Source organism: Pituophis catenifer, unplaced genomic scaffold (genome assembly GCF_029215685.1).
Source record: "Pituophis catenifer annectens isolate HBS135680 unplaced genomic scaffold, rPitCat1.0.hap2 SCAF_1, whole genome shotgun sequence".
In the NCBI taxonomy this organism is placed as follows: domain Eukaryota; kingdom Metazoa; phylum Chordata; class Lepidosauria; order Squamata; family Colubridae; genus Pituophis; species Pituophis catenifer.
Window position 1 is genome coordinate 20,598,801 of NW_027256881.1, and position 14,796 is coordinate 20,613,596.

Here is a 14,796-nt window from a genome sequence, read left to right on the forward strand (position 1 = left end):
GGGGCTCCTCTTGCTGTCTTACCTGATTTCCAGCTCTGCGTTTAAATATTTTCGGAGAGGACTTATTTTAGTACCTGTGCTCAAAAGCCTGATTGGGCTTATTATCAGGGGATGTCTTATTTTTGGGAAAACAAGGTAGCTCTATCTATACAGTAGAATCTAGGTTCACCCTACTGATTAAAATATGGATGGCTAGTTTCTGCCTAGGTTGATCCATGAATCCTAGTGGTGTACGTAGTTTATCATTCACTAACTCACAGAACTTAATTCAACAACCATTGCTACCAGGGGTGGGTTCTAAAATTTTTTACTACCGGTTCTGTGGGCATGGCTTATTTTGTGGGCGTGGCTTGATGGTCATGTGACAATTCTTTAGGATTTAGCAGAGGTACTGGTCTACCAGGCTTTTAACTGCTTGCAGAGCTGTACCGGTCTACTCATTTGTTTTTGGAGGCACCGGTCTACCCATTTATTTTTGCAGGCACCAGTCTACTCATTTGTTTTTGCAGGCACTGGTCTACCTATTTATTTTTGGAGGCACCAGTCTACTCATTTGTTTTTGGAGGCACCGGTCTACCATCACACTGCCTTTTAACACTGATCAGCTGTAGGGCGGCCCTTTGAAGCCCCGCGGCAAGAGTTTAAACAGTTTTTTTCCTTCTAGCCGATCAGCTGGGACTCAGGAGGCAGCAATATATTTGGGGTGGGGCCAAATAAAAGGTAAGAATAACGGGGGGGCAGAACTGGTTCGGTGATGTCATATCGTCACTGCTACCGGCTCGGCCGAACCGGGCCGAACTGGGAGGAACCCACCACTGATGGCTACACTTAATAATATATAAAACACATTGATGAATTAAACCATTTTGAGGGCTTTACTCAAAGCTTAATCAAAAATTTATTACATACCAATCTTTAAAACAAAGTAGGAGGGTTATTTGCCTTCTCTGGCTTTGAGAGTAATGATAGGGGCTGCATTAACAAAAGTTTATTTAATTTAAATATTATTTAAATTACCTATCCCCCATGCATTTAACTATTAACCTCAACAGAGGTTGCATAATACTAAGCCCACAGTCAAAATGTCTTCAATAGACCTATTAAGCACATTATGTGAATCCAGTTTATGAGTCAGTATGTTTGGGGTCTACAAGGAAAGATATTTTGTCAGCCTTCACCACAGGGGTGAAATCCAGCAGGTTCTGGAGAACCGGTAGCAGAAATTTTGAGTAGTTCAGAGAACCAGCAAATACCACCTCTGGCTGGCTCCAGAGTGGAGTGGGAATGGAGATTTTGCAATATCCTTCCCCCAGGAGTGTGGAGGGAATGAGGATTTTTCAGTATCCTTTCCCTGGAGTGTGGAGGGAATGGAAATTTTGCAGTATCCTTCCCCTGCCATGCCCACCAAGCCACGCCCACCAAGTCACATCACACCACACCAAGCCACACCCACAGAACCGGTAGTAAAAGAAATTTGGGTTTCATCACTGCTTCACCATACTGGCAGGATTAATGAGAGACAGCATTTGAGAGGATGAGAGAATAGCCAATCAAGAACCAGTGTAGAATGATGAGCCATGGTGGCGCAGTGGTTAGAGTGCAGTACTGCAGGCTACTTCTGCTGACTGCCGGCTGACTGCAATTTGGCAGATCGAATCTTACCAGGCTCAAGATTGACTCAGCCTTCCATCCTTCCAAGGTGAGTAAAATGAGGATCCAGATTGTTGGGGGTAACAGGCTGACTCTGTAAACCACCTAGAGAGGGCTGTAAAGCACTGTAAAACGGTATATAAGTGCCATTGCTATTTAAGTGCTGGCATAGGGGCACCCAGGTTCTAGTCCTCCCTTAGACACAGAAGCCGGTGGGGTCATTCCCTCTCAGCCCAAATCATTATCAGGCACAGTGACAAGGCAGCCGACAAAGAAAACCTCTGCTCACATCATCCATGTGACCAAGGCAAACCATGTGTCAGGTTTCGATGCTATCTCAAAATAAATGAATTTCCAAATTTCCATCTGCATAACAAGCAGATCTTGCAGCCAAGCAGACAAACACCAAGAAGCAGAAGATGCTGAACAGCTAACAAACAGAGACCAGGCATCCAAATCCCTAGGATATTTTGGCTTTAATAAAAACAAGTAAATGATAAGAGGTGAACATTGGAAAAACCTCTACATTCTCTGATGTAATGGAGCCCACACACTGCTAAGAGTGATTAATGAAAAATAAATTGCACCAAGAAGCATGTGGCATCTTTTTTGTTCCCAGGTACTATCTATCATTTATAATCTCTCTCTCTCCCCCTCCCTCCCTTTCCCTCTCCCCCTTCCTCTCTCTCTCCCTCTCCCTCTTCCCCCCCTCTCTAATCCAATCTACAGTATATTCCACCTTTATTATTTTTCTAAATAACTCAAGGTGGTGAACACACACAACACTCCTTCCTCCTATTTTCCCTAGAACAACAACCGTGTGAAGTGGGTTGGGCCAAGAGAGTGAGTAACTGGCCCAAAGGCACCCAGGTGACTTTCATGCCTAAGGCAGGACTTAAACTCAAGACTTCTGGCTTCTAACCTGGTCCCTTAACCACTACATCAAACTGGCTCTCGAATGCCCAGGATTTTCCACTCACAACCTTTCTAGGATAGCCATATTTAGTCAGGTAGCACCTTTTCTTTTCTTAAAAGTCATAAGCTTTTGCATGGCTCATAAAAGCTTATCTCATCGCACCCAAGACACTTCTGAGGTGCTTGGGTTGAAAAGATTAGCCGATGACATTACCGTTGCCCCCAGGAACATCCAGTTGGAGGCTTTTTTCACGTCCCTGGCAGGATCTGGAGTAAAGGACAAGAGCTCACCCCACCTGTCAGATCTGCCATCTTCATCTTTGTGCTTTGCTGGCATCCCAATCATAAATTGTTGGGAAGGAAAAGAGAAGCAAGCTATTGGCATCTAGAGACTAGAGATGAGCAGGTGGTGGGTGACAAGCTTGATGGAAGCCAGAGCAGTGGTGAAATTCAAATTTTTTTACTACCAGTTCTGTGGGTGTGGTGTGGCTTGGTGGGCGTGGCTTGGTGGGCGTGGCAGGGGAAGGATACTACAAAATCTCCATTCCCACCCCACTCCAGGGGAAGGATTCTGCAAATTCCCCATTCCCTCCCCACTCCTGGGGGAAGGATATTGTAAAATCTCCATTCCCACCCCACGTGGGGCCAGCAAGAGGTGGTATTTGCCGGTTTTCCAAACTACTCAAAATTTCTGCTACCGGTTCTCCAGAACCTGCTGGATTTCACCCCTGAGCCAGAGGTGTGACAGCTGGTCTGTTGCAATCTTCAAGTTGGCGGAGCCCAGGAAAGGAATGTGAACTGCACCAAATGGCACCAAACAAGGGAGGAGGGCCGGGGAGAAGGGAAAATTTTGTAACACTTGGCATGGGAATTTTAGTTCTAGCCTTGTTTTTGCCGCAACCAGTAATCCTTAATAAAAGAACCTATCACTTCAATCAAATGGAGTCAAGGGTCTTTCTTTCCTAGGGACCCAGCTAGGCAGGCCTGACACCACCCCACAGCAGCACTCAGGTCTCGAACGTGGGCTTGCTAACCTCCATTCCAGTGTCCTAACCATATGAGCCACCATGCTCCTTATGGAAGTTTATCACTTTTAATAAAAGTTTGGGTCAGAAAAACTGGTGCTGAACTCCTGGTTTTTACTCAGTACCAGAGGTTGTGCTAGAAGCATATGCCCCTTCTAATGCTTTTACCAAGCTCCATTTTTACAATGTTCTAAAACCAGAGGATTTTGTTTCTGAGGCAAAGACAAAAAAGGCTCCCTATCTCCACAAGCAAGAATACCTTTATGAATATTAACAACACTTTACCTCAATGGCAGCTGTTTCTTCTGTATCCCGGGAAAGATGCATGCCAACAACAGCTGAAACAAAATGGCAAGGAGGCCCCTGTTAGCATTTAAGTCCACTGTTTTTAAGGAGTAATTGTCTGCCCTATTGTTTTGGGAGGGAGGGGACTGTTCCATGTTCCTTTGCTCACAGAGCATGGACCCTGTAGTCTTCACTTGCCTGAAGGCTCTTTTAGCAAGGAAGTGCTCATATGAACTTTGCAACTAAGGCAAAGATGAGCAAAATTTTAGTAGTTGGGATACACATGCTTAGAATTTTGGAAGTGACTGGATGAGTGGATATGAAATATCTGAGGATATTCTGCTTTTCTCCATTGGGGATGGGAATTTCCAATTGTTCTATGTTTTTCTTAATATTTATTTTTCATTTCAGAACATGGGGAAAACATGCCACCAAATCTGGGCAACTGTATTGCTAAAATTTGATGGCACAGCTGGAGGAGTCTATAACACCACAAAAGAATATGTAACTTTGAGACAACACATTGCCCACTCCCCACCCCACCCCCGGTTTAAAGATGACAAAAAATAGCACAGATTATTCAGATTGGCCTTTAACCGTTTCAAATCAGTTATGATAGTTATTACCTTTTTCAATTGATGTATCTTTTTCATCACTGGAAAACAAGCAAAATGAAAAAAAATGAAAAAAAGAATTATAGTAAAGAAGATACATATTTGATTATTCATATAATAACAGCGGCTAGAATTGTATTTGCACAAGACTGGAAAGCAGATAAAATCCCGTTGGAAGGAGAAATTATAAAGAAAATTTTAGAATGTGCAGAAATGAATAGATTAACACTGAGAATAAAAGATAAAGAGGAGTCGATGTATTTCAGGACATGGGATAATTTTATGATTGGTTAGAAAGGAAATATGAATAAGGGTATTGAGATAAAATAGATAGGGAAAAGATGGGAGAAAATAATCAGAAAAATTGAAACCCAGATGATGCCTAGTAAAATGAGAAACGGGGGGGAGGGAAAAAGTTAGATTATTATAAAAATGTACACAAATGATGAAATAGAAATAAATATAAATCAAATAAGAAATTGAAATGAGACTAGAGATAAATAGAAAATTGGGGCTGCTTGAATACCATTCTCGATTGAACTGAAAAGAGAAACAACAAGAGAGAGGGGAAGGAGTAGAGAGAGAGAGGAAGGGAGAAGAGAGGAGAGGAGAAGGGGAGAAAGAAGAAAGGGAAAAGGAGAGGAAGAAAAGGGAGGGGAAAGAGGAGTAGAAGAGAAGGCTAGAAGTGGGGAAGAAGAGAGGAGTGGGGGAAGGAAAGAGAAAGTAGGAAAGAGAAGGAAAGGAAGAACAAAGAAAGTAGGAAGAGAAAGAGGAAGGAAGAGAAGGGGAGGAGAAGAAGAAAGATTGTGGTAAGGGTAAATGGTAAAAGAGCAGCCCCGAAAAAGTAAAAATTAAAAATGAAAGTTAAAAGATAAGATGAATGAAAAATGATGGATAAATGACTGTACATGGAAATGTGTTTATGGAAAAACAAAAATAAAACCTTTTTTGAAAAAAAAAAAGAAAACAAGCAAAATGATATGAAATAACAAAAATGCCACTATTTCTTTCCAACCAGGCTATATTTTCAATTGCCAGGAGGCATTCCCTTCTGAATCAAGGCCTCAAGGAAGATAATGGCTTAGGGCCCGGCTATTTGCGAGACCACCTTCTGCCACCGATAACCTCCCACCGGCCAATTCGGTCCCACAGAGAGGGCCTCCTTAGGGTGCCATCGGTCAAGCAATGCCGACTGACGACCCCCAGGGGGAGAGCCTTCTCTGTGGGGGCACCCGCCCTCTGGAATGAGCTACCCCCAGGAATACGACTAATCCCGGACCTCCGGACCTTCCGTCGAGCTTTGAAGACCTTCCTATTCCAGCAAGCTGGGCTGGCTTAAAATTTTAAAAGGGTTATTTTAAGGGTAATGGGTTTTAAATATTTCGGGAAGCCAATTGGATTTAATTCTGTTTTAAATTATTTTAAATTTTGTATTGTATGTATTTTAATTTGGCTGTGCACCGCCCTGAGTCCTTCGGGAGAATGTATACAAATCTAAATAATAAATAAATAAATAAATAATGCTATTTTCTGTGTGGATCATTTAACAGTTAAATGAGTTAACAGAGTTGGAAGGGACCTTGGAGGTCATCTAGTCCAACCCCCTGCTCACGCAGGAGACCTGTACTAGGGATTCGAACCACCAAATTGCCGACCTTTCTGATCGACAAGTTCAGCATCTTAGCCACTGAGCCACCTAGTCAGTCTTTATCAAGGCAGTTGTCTGAAAGGCTTTGTAGTCATTTTATCTTTCTGCCTCCAGTTTTTGTAAATGTTAGGTTGCATACAGAGGTTTACCACAGTTTCCTTTCCATATGGTGGAAAAGGCTTCAAGAACCAGATTATGGGGACTTTCAGTTTGGCGTCATGGCGAGACAGTTGGGGAATTTGCGGGCTCCGACAAGCCCTGCGAAAACCCCGGCTGACGAACTGCCGCTGATGGGTCTTCGGACCAGAACCGTCCTGCAGGGATGGGGAAGAAAGAGAGGCACCTCAGACGACCAAGAGGAACAGGCTAGTTCCTCGGAGGTCGGAGGGAACTCTCTGTGACTCGGCAGTGGGGAGAGGCAGCCATGGTGGCTGCCACGAAGTTGGGACAACCGGGTCAAGTATTGAGCAGGAGGAAAGTGGAACGGAATGGAGTTTTTCGAAGCCGGGTGAGTGACAGCCAACTCAGGCTTGTAATAACATCAAGGGAAACATCTTTTAACTACAAGACCCATAGCGATAAAATAGCGGCTAAGGAGCACGGGGGCAAAGAAGATTTTGAAACTTTAAAGAGACAAAAAAACCAATAGAAAATTGACTTTTGAATAAAACTAATTGGAAATGTTAAACATTGAGACATGGTCAAAAGATTGGAATAGTTTAAATTTGGACTGGACTTTAAAAAAAGATTTGATACTTTTAAAACTAAAAAGAAAAAGAGAAGTCATGTAAGATTGTTATGTAACTGAAACAAGATGGATACTTGTTAAACAATTGGAAATTGTGGATTGCGGAGAGACACCTTCTGGAGTAAAAAGGAACATTGCAACTTGGTTTTTGTTTTGGAAAATTGTGAACTTTACAGATAACAACCGTGAGAATTTGTGGAGGATGATTTCTTTGTCTGCAGGTGGCTTGACTTTGGGGAAAAAAAGAAAAGATGAACCACAACGGAACTCTTATAATTGGGATAACATGAACTTAAAAAGAATAAAATGGCGCAGGAATTAGAGAAGGAACAAATTGATGTATTTGACTTGGAATGGAAATAAGAAAAATAATTAGAATGCCACATAGAGGACAAAATTTGAGGACATTGAAGCTGAAATGAAGTATATGCAAGCAGACAAGAAAATGAAGAAACAAGACATAACGGATGGAAATAAAGAAGAAAAGACAACGTGATTAAATATGAGTAAGTAATGCACAGGTGGATAGTAATAATAAAAAGGAGGTTTTTAGAGACTATATTGTGAAAAACAATAGTTATAAAGATGATTACATTGGGATTAACAGTGAAAGAATTGGAGGATATGGGGTAAGATAGAAAAGTCTAGGACTTTGATTTATAAAATAACTATATTGAGATTAATAATGGTTAACAGAAATATGAGAAAAATATGTTACAGATACTTAAAATTGAAATATAGATGGAAGCTATAATATATGAGAAATAGACTGTTAAAAGAAAATATATCAATGGACATAATGAATCAATTTTTATTAAGATGTTACATGGTATTACTTGAGAATAATTGATGACTATAAAAACTGGGATATTGTTTAAAAATCTACAACAATTGCAATAATTTGAATATTTTCAATAACTTTAATATTTTAATATTTTCAATATTTTTGATAATATATCTAAGCAAAAAAGAAAAGAAGATTGAAATAATATAGGACTATGAATTACAAATAAGAATTACTCAAAATGGTTTTTATACAAATGGTATGGTTAAAGAGATAGAATTGTGGGAAATAATTGGAAAATTGTATTGTAGTCTTATTTGAATTAAGAACTATGTCTCAATGTTAAATTGCTATATTTTGGGGATTAGAGATAGGATCTAAATTTGGTGAAGTAATAAGGAAATAAAGATTTATTGAGCATTATACGAAGTAAAAAATGTGGGGAAGTTCTAGAAAGGGAAATAAGATTTGGAAACATAAACATGTTTGATCTGTATTCTTAATAGTGAGTGAGGATTTAGGCTAAGAATTGTGAAATGTATTATGAGGTATTAATTGAATTGAGATTTAAAATGGATTAATAGAAGGGTAATTGTTTTGATTAAATAAATAAGAGTAAACTTTTTACAAGATGGTAATAGGGGAGATAGATGATTTAAGATTAAGTATTGTTAATAGTGAGGATTTAGGGTAAGAATTGTGAAATGTACTATGAAGTATTAACTGAATTAAGATTTAAGGGGGGTTAATAAAAGGGTAATTGTTTTGATTAAGTAAATTTGACTTAATTTTTTTAAAATGGTATTAGTTGAGATAGGTGAGTTAAGATTAAGAAATAAGTATTATGGCAAAATAGAATATACAAAATTTTGTTAAAGATGGGGAAAAAAAACTGTATAAATTGATGACCGGATCAGGGCTCTGTTCTGAAAAGATGTAATTTGTGTGTTGGAAAAAATACAAATAAAAAAACTTTTTGCAAAAAAAAAAAACAGATTATAAACTGCAGCTTTGTATGGGTCTTTCTGCTTTTATCACTTGTGTTTTTCAAAAGTTCTAACAAGCTAATTTGAAGTCCTCATTAAAACTTACTAAAGTACTTAGTGCCCACACAAAGCAGTTACAGGTAGTCTTTGACTTATACCCACAATGGAGCCCAAAATTTATGTTGCTTTTTTATTTTTGTTTGTTTGTTTATTATACGAACATAATACATATACATCTAAATAAAAAAAAAAAGAAAGGAAAAAGGAAAAGGAAAAAAAAAACCCAATATTACAGTGCACCCCCATTCCCGGGAACCATTTTTTTCCCCCTTATATTTCTTCATCTCTAACAGTGATGGCTAACCTTTTTGCCATCGCATGCCAAAAGTGGGGGTCACGCAGGGGAGTCGCGCGCATGCGTGCCCACACCCATAATTCAATGCCCCCCACACCCCTCACACTTTTGGCACACGAAGGCAAAAAGGTTACCGGTGGGCCCGGTAGGCCCGTTTTTCACCCTCTCCAGGCTCCAGAGCCTTTCTTGGAGCTTAGGGAGGACGAAAATGGCCTTCTCCACTCCTCTCAGAGGCCCTCTGGAGGCTGGAAACTGCCTGTTTCCCATTTCCCGACTTCTGGTAAGCCCAGAAGGCCCGAAAATCAGCTGGCCGGCACGCGCATGCACGCTGGAGCTGAGCTAGGGCAATGCTCGCATGCCCACAGATATGGCTCCACGTGCCACCTATGGCACGCATGCCATAGGTTCGCCATTACGGGTCTATAACAATTAAAAGATATACAATATATTCCAATTGTGCCCTTATCCCCTCCAAAACAACATATATTCTTGAGTAGGTTTATTCCCTTTGCCTTCCACCAACACTGATTTTATGTTGCTAAGTGAGATGTTTGTTACATGAGTTTTGCCCCATTTTACGACTTTCCTTGCCGTGTTTGTTAAGTGAATCGCTGCAGTTGTTAAATTAGTAATACGGTTGTTAAGTGAATCTGGCTTCCCCATTGAGTTTGCTTGTCAGAAAGTCACAAAAGGCAATCGCGTGACTCCGGGACACTGCAACCGTCATAAATGGTAGTCAATTGTCAAGCATCCAAATGTAAATCACATGACCGTGGGATGCTACGACGGTCGTAAGTCTGAAAAAAACGGTACTAAGTCACTTTTTTCAGTGATGTTGTAACTTCGAACGGTCACTAAACGAACTGTCGTAAGTGGAGGACTCCCTGTGACTGTAATGATTAAAACATTCAATATAGTAACATTTGAAGTAGATTGGGTGGAAGGGGAAAAAAATAATAAGTGTGTGACTCTCACATATTGAACGTAGCATGTGTTATGTGCATGCCTGTGAACATTTCAGAATGGTGGCTGTCATCGCAAATAAAACCTGTCTCCCTATCAACTGCTTGTTGTATTGAGCCTGGAACTCAGAACTTCCTCTAAAGCAGGGGTCTCTCCAACCTTGGCAACTTTAAGCCTTTGCTGGCTGGAGAATTCTGGGAGTTGAAGTTCGCCAGGCTTAAAATGGCCACAGTTGGAGACCCCTGCTGTAAAGGACTTCCTTTAAATTTAAAGACTGTATTATGAAAGTAATCTTCGGAATCACTCTGTAGGCCTAACCAGCCCCCAAATCCTTACCTCTTGGTACCCTCTGCAAATTGCACACTAGGCTGCAAGGACTTCGGAGGGGTGCTCTGGCCTGTTACAGTAACAGAACCAGGAGAAGAGGCGACAGCCTAGGGGAAGAAAAAAAAAAGAACATTACATGTAGGACCTCAGGGTTCCCAACGCTCCATCCAGTGCTTCATTTGGAAAGCAGGAACATTTTTTTTTTTTAAAAAAAGAAATTTAAAACATAGGAAGCCATTTCTCCCAAAACTACATTCAATGCAGTGGTGGGTTGCCCCCAGTTCGGACCGGTTCACAAGAACCAGTAGTAAAACCAGCGGGAGGCCCCTCCCGCTGCCCCGGATGTCATGATTAGCAATCTGCGCATGTGCAGAAGCAAGGCACACGCGCGAGCAAAGCAAGCGTGTGTGGATGATCCCGTTGTGAACCAGTAGTAAGTAGAACCCACCCCTGGCTCAATGGATTAATTATCCCAAAGGTGCTTTTTCAGGAGGCAACTGGACTTTCTTATTTTTTCTTTCAGAGCTGAAGAAGCTTCTTGGATGAGAATAGAATGGAGTGGAGTGGAGTGGAGTGGAGTGGAGTGGAACGGAACGGAACGGAACGGAACAGAATAGAATAGAATTCTTTATTGGCCAAGTATGATTGGACACACAAGGAATTTGTCTTTGGTGCATATGCTCTCAGTGTACATAAAAAGAAAAGATACGTTCGTCAAGAATCATAAGGTGCAACACTTAATGATAGTCATAGGGTACAAAGAAGCAAGCAAATCATATTAGGAAACAATCAATAGAAATCGTGCTGTGTAAATATGCTATGTATAATTAAGCATTTTAAATTTAAATAGAATAGAATTCTTTATTGGCCAAGTGTGATTGGACACACAAGGAATTTGTCTTGGTGCATATGCTCTCAGTGTACATAAAAGAAAAAATAAGTTCATCAAGAATCATAAGGTACAACACTTAATGATAGTCATACAAATAAGCAATCAGGAAACAATATCAATATAAATTGTAAGGATACAAGCAACGAAGTTACAGTCATACAGTCATAAGTGGAAGGAGATGGGTGATGGGAACGATGAGAAGATTAATAGATGTGAAAAGTCTTCAAAAGAAAAAAAAAACAGGAAAGTCCAGTTGCCTCCTGAAAACACTCCATGTTTGGAATCGGGAAGGGGATCGCGGGTTCGGGCGGCAGATCCCCTTCCCGATTCCAAACATGGGGTGTGTGCAGAGACAAAAAAAAGTGCACCGTGTTTCAGGCGGCGGATCTGGCCAGGAGGAAAGAGAAGTTGAGTCTGCTGAGAAGGAGGACGGGGGCGCACGGCTCTGCAATGTGAAGAAAAACACTTTCAGGCGGCAGCGCTACAATCTCCTCCCTGAATCCAAAGCACTTCCCAGTTCCCCGCTGCACATTGCAGGGCAACTGGTTGCCACCTGAAGCGCGACTCTTGAGAATTTTTAGGGGGAATCCAGGCAGCAATGGCTGGAAAGGAGGAATGTTTCCCTTTAGGGGCTCCCATTCAGCTCAGCTTGGCTCCTGGGCGCATAGAGGGCTTAGGCAGCGGCGGCGGTGGCTCCTCACATTGCTGGGGAGTGAAGTCAGCGCGGCCAGAGGGGTGACCAGCCGCAAATCGTGGCACCCGCCTTGTTCCCCGAAGCTGCAGGGCACATTCCCCCCCCCCCAGACCATCCCGAAGAGGTTTGTTCCTCAGGCTGTGCTCTGTCCCTCCCCCCAGAACATGCGAGGGGTCTCTTGGGGGGAAAGCGAGTAGTCCCTGCACCTCTCGCTTGCAGGAGGAAGAGGAGAGCGGTGCCACCTTAAATGCTGGTATGCAGAGGTAAAATACTTTTTTCCTTGTTTTCCTCCCCCAAAATTAAGGTGCATCTTATACTCCGGTGCATCTTATACACCAAAAAATACGGTAATCTTTTTTTTTGCTTCCAACTAAGCAAGCAAAAGATGAAACACATTTATAGTTTTTCTTCAAAAAATGGAAAGACAATCTGAGTCCTAGATAAACAAGAGAAGGTCCTCTTTCACCTTTACCTCATGTAAACGGTTTGTCAGAGACGGGGATGTAGAGTCATCTTTCTGAACTGTGGGGAACCAAACTCCATCAATGCTGGACCCAGCTGACAAGAATTCACTAGTGGAGCCGTTCCTTCTCCAGATGGATGGCTTTGTTTCTAAGGAGTCGCGTAGCGTGTGCTGCATTAGAAGGAGAAGAGAGGGGTCTTAAAACTATTGGGCCCACTTTGACCACAAGTTATCACTTCCATAGAAAACGTGGTACGATGAATTTTTTTTTTAATCCTCCTTTCTCGCTGTGTGTGTATGTGGGGGCATTTGTTCAGCTGGATGGCTGCGCCCTTTATATCTAAAATACTCTTTCTGACTGAGAATAGCACATTATTGCACCAAAAGGTCTGTAGGAGCTCATGACCCAATAAATGTGCTATTCTGTAAGGGTCTCAGAGTTTTCTTGTAACCGCTATATTAAAAATTCTGATTCCTCAATAGGATCTTTCTAGGACAGAGGTCAGGCATGTGATATTCTTAGCAATATACAAGTAATCCTCATTTAACAAGTATTCACTTAACAGCCGTTCAAAGTTACAACAAGCTCAAAATCTGTTATTTACATCCCATTTTCAAAGTTATGACTTGCTGCACACCCCTCACAGTTACCCAATTGCATTTTAAGGTCCTTGGCAACCACCTCACATGTACAGCCAGTTATAGCATACCCTGGTCAGGTGACTGCAATTTGCAATACTGTCAATTTAAGTGTTTGATGAGAGTTTACAATTGTCATTAAAAACAGTTGGAAAATCGAGTCAGGTCACCTATTGACCTGATTAACAATGGCAACAACTGACAACCAAAATTCCGGGCCCAACTGTGGTCGATAAATTAGGACTACCTGTGTAGCAATTTCAAGATATTGGTGATCTTGCATGAGATTTGAGATTTCAAGCAATTTTTAGATGTCGGGAGAGAAGCCAGATGCTTCGCAACTAACTCATATTTATGACGGTTGCATTGTCCTGGGGTCATGTGATCCCTTTTTGCGATCTTCTGACAAGCAAAATCAATGGGGAAGCCTGATTCACTTAACAACCAGGTTTCTAACTAAATGACTGCAATGAATCACTTAAAAACTGTGGCGAGAAAGATCATAAAATGGGGCAAAACTCACTTAAGAAATGTCTCACTTAGTAACAGAAATTTTGGGTTCAATTGTGGCCGTAAGTTGAGGACTACCTGTATAGGATGCATTCTCTCAATGCCTTGTTAAAGCCCCAGTTGTGAATTATCTACATGTAGAGTTGCCCACAGAAATTATCCTGCGAGGCCTCCTTTCACTGAACTATCCGCTTACTGAAATCACTGTACTTTCATGTGGTGGATGATAAGGTGGAACCGCAAAATAAAAAGATGTGTGCTCCCTCAGTACTTGTTCCTCCTCGTCACTCTCACTCGTTTCTTCGTGAATCTGTCTTGGAGGGTCTTCCCGTGAGTCAATGTCGTGGGCTACCAGGCGAATGATGAGGTCTTGCTTGCTCTCCACATCCTTCAACAGTTCCACTTTTGTGATGTCTGGCCTCATCAGGCTTTGGAAAGAGTTTCTGCAGACAGGCTGAAATCCAAAAGGGAAGCCAACCAACATGTCACATGGGTCTACTGGTCCATTTTAAAATCAGTTAATATTTAGGACAGTGAATCCATAATTAAAATATTCTTTATTGGACAAGTCACCTATCTGAAATTGTCTAGGTTCTCCTGCTTGAGCAGGGGCTGGACTAAAAGACCTCCAAGTTTCCATCCAGCTCTATTCTATTTTAAGTGTGATTGGACACACAAAAAATTTGTCTCCGGTGCATAAGCTCTCAGTGTACATGCAAGCAACAAAGTGATAAATCATACATCATAAGATATAAACCATAAGATACCAATAGAAGTTAATAGGAATGATGAGAAGGATGATAGTAATGGAGCCCTACTGCGATCACGTTATACCTCCATGTTTCCCCATATGCAGAAGTTTTATTGGGGATAAAATTGGGGATAACTGGCAAACAGAGCTCCCATGTCTACACTTTTATTAACATTTAGGTCCTCTATGGTTCTGAATCAGATGGTTTTGGATAGAAATAGCAATAACACTTAAGACTTATTCACCACTTCAGAGTGCTTTACAGAGTCAGCATATTTTCCCTAACAATCTGGGTCCTCATTTTACCGATCTCGGAAGGATAAAAGGCTGACTCAACCTGGAGCCGGTAAGCATCAAACTGTTGACAGTGGGCAGAGTTAGCCTGCAATTCTGCATTCTAACCACTGCACCACCACGGCTCATAATGGGCAGGCTCCACTCTGGTCATAAGTACCACCTTTATGGTATTTTAATTCACCTTTAAAACTCCCAAGGAGTTGAAGTCCACACATATTAGAATATAGAATAACAGGACTGGAAGAGACTT

The 14,796-nt window shown here is 41.4% G+C and overlaps 1 protein-coding gene across 1 annotated transcript in view; it reads right to left on the bottom strand.

Annotated features, from left to right (window-relative positions):
- Nucleotides 1-6,342: 6,342 nt before the first annotated feature.
- The window catches only part of FSIP2 (fibrous sheath interacting protein 2), a 68,473-nt gene continuing 60,019 nt past the window's right edge, over nt 6,343-14,796 (bottom strand). Inside the window, exons 14-17 of the mRNA XM_070931973.1 lie at nt 13,770-13,952; nt 12,359-12,520; nt 10,310-10,407; nt 6,343-6,451 (exon numbers count right to left, since the gene is read on the bottom strand). Of these exons, the coding sequence (XP_070788074.1) occupies nt 6,343-6,451; nt 10,310-10,407; nt 12,359-12,520; nt 13,770-13,952 (552 nt within the window). The remainder of the gene's footprint in view (nt 6,452-10,309; nt 10,408-12,358; nt 12,521-13,769; nt 13,953-14,796) is intronic.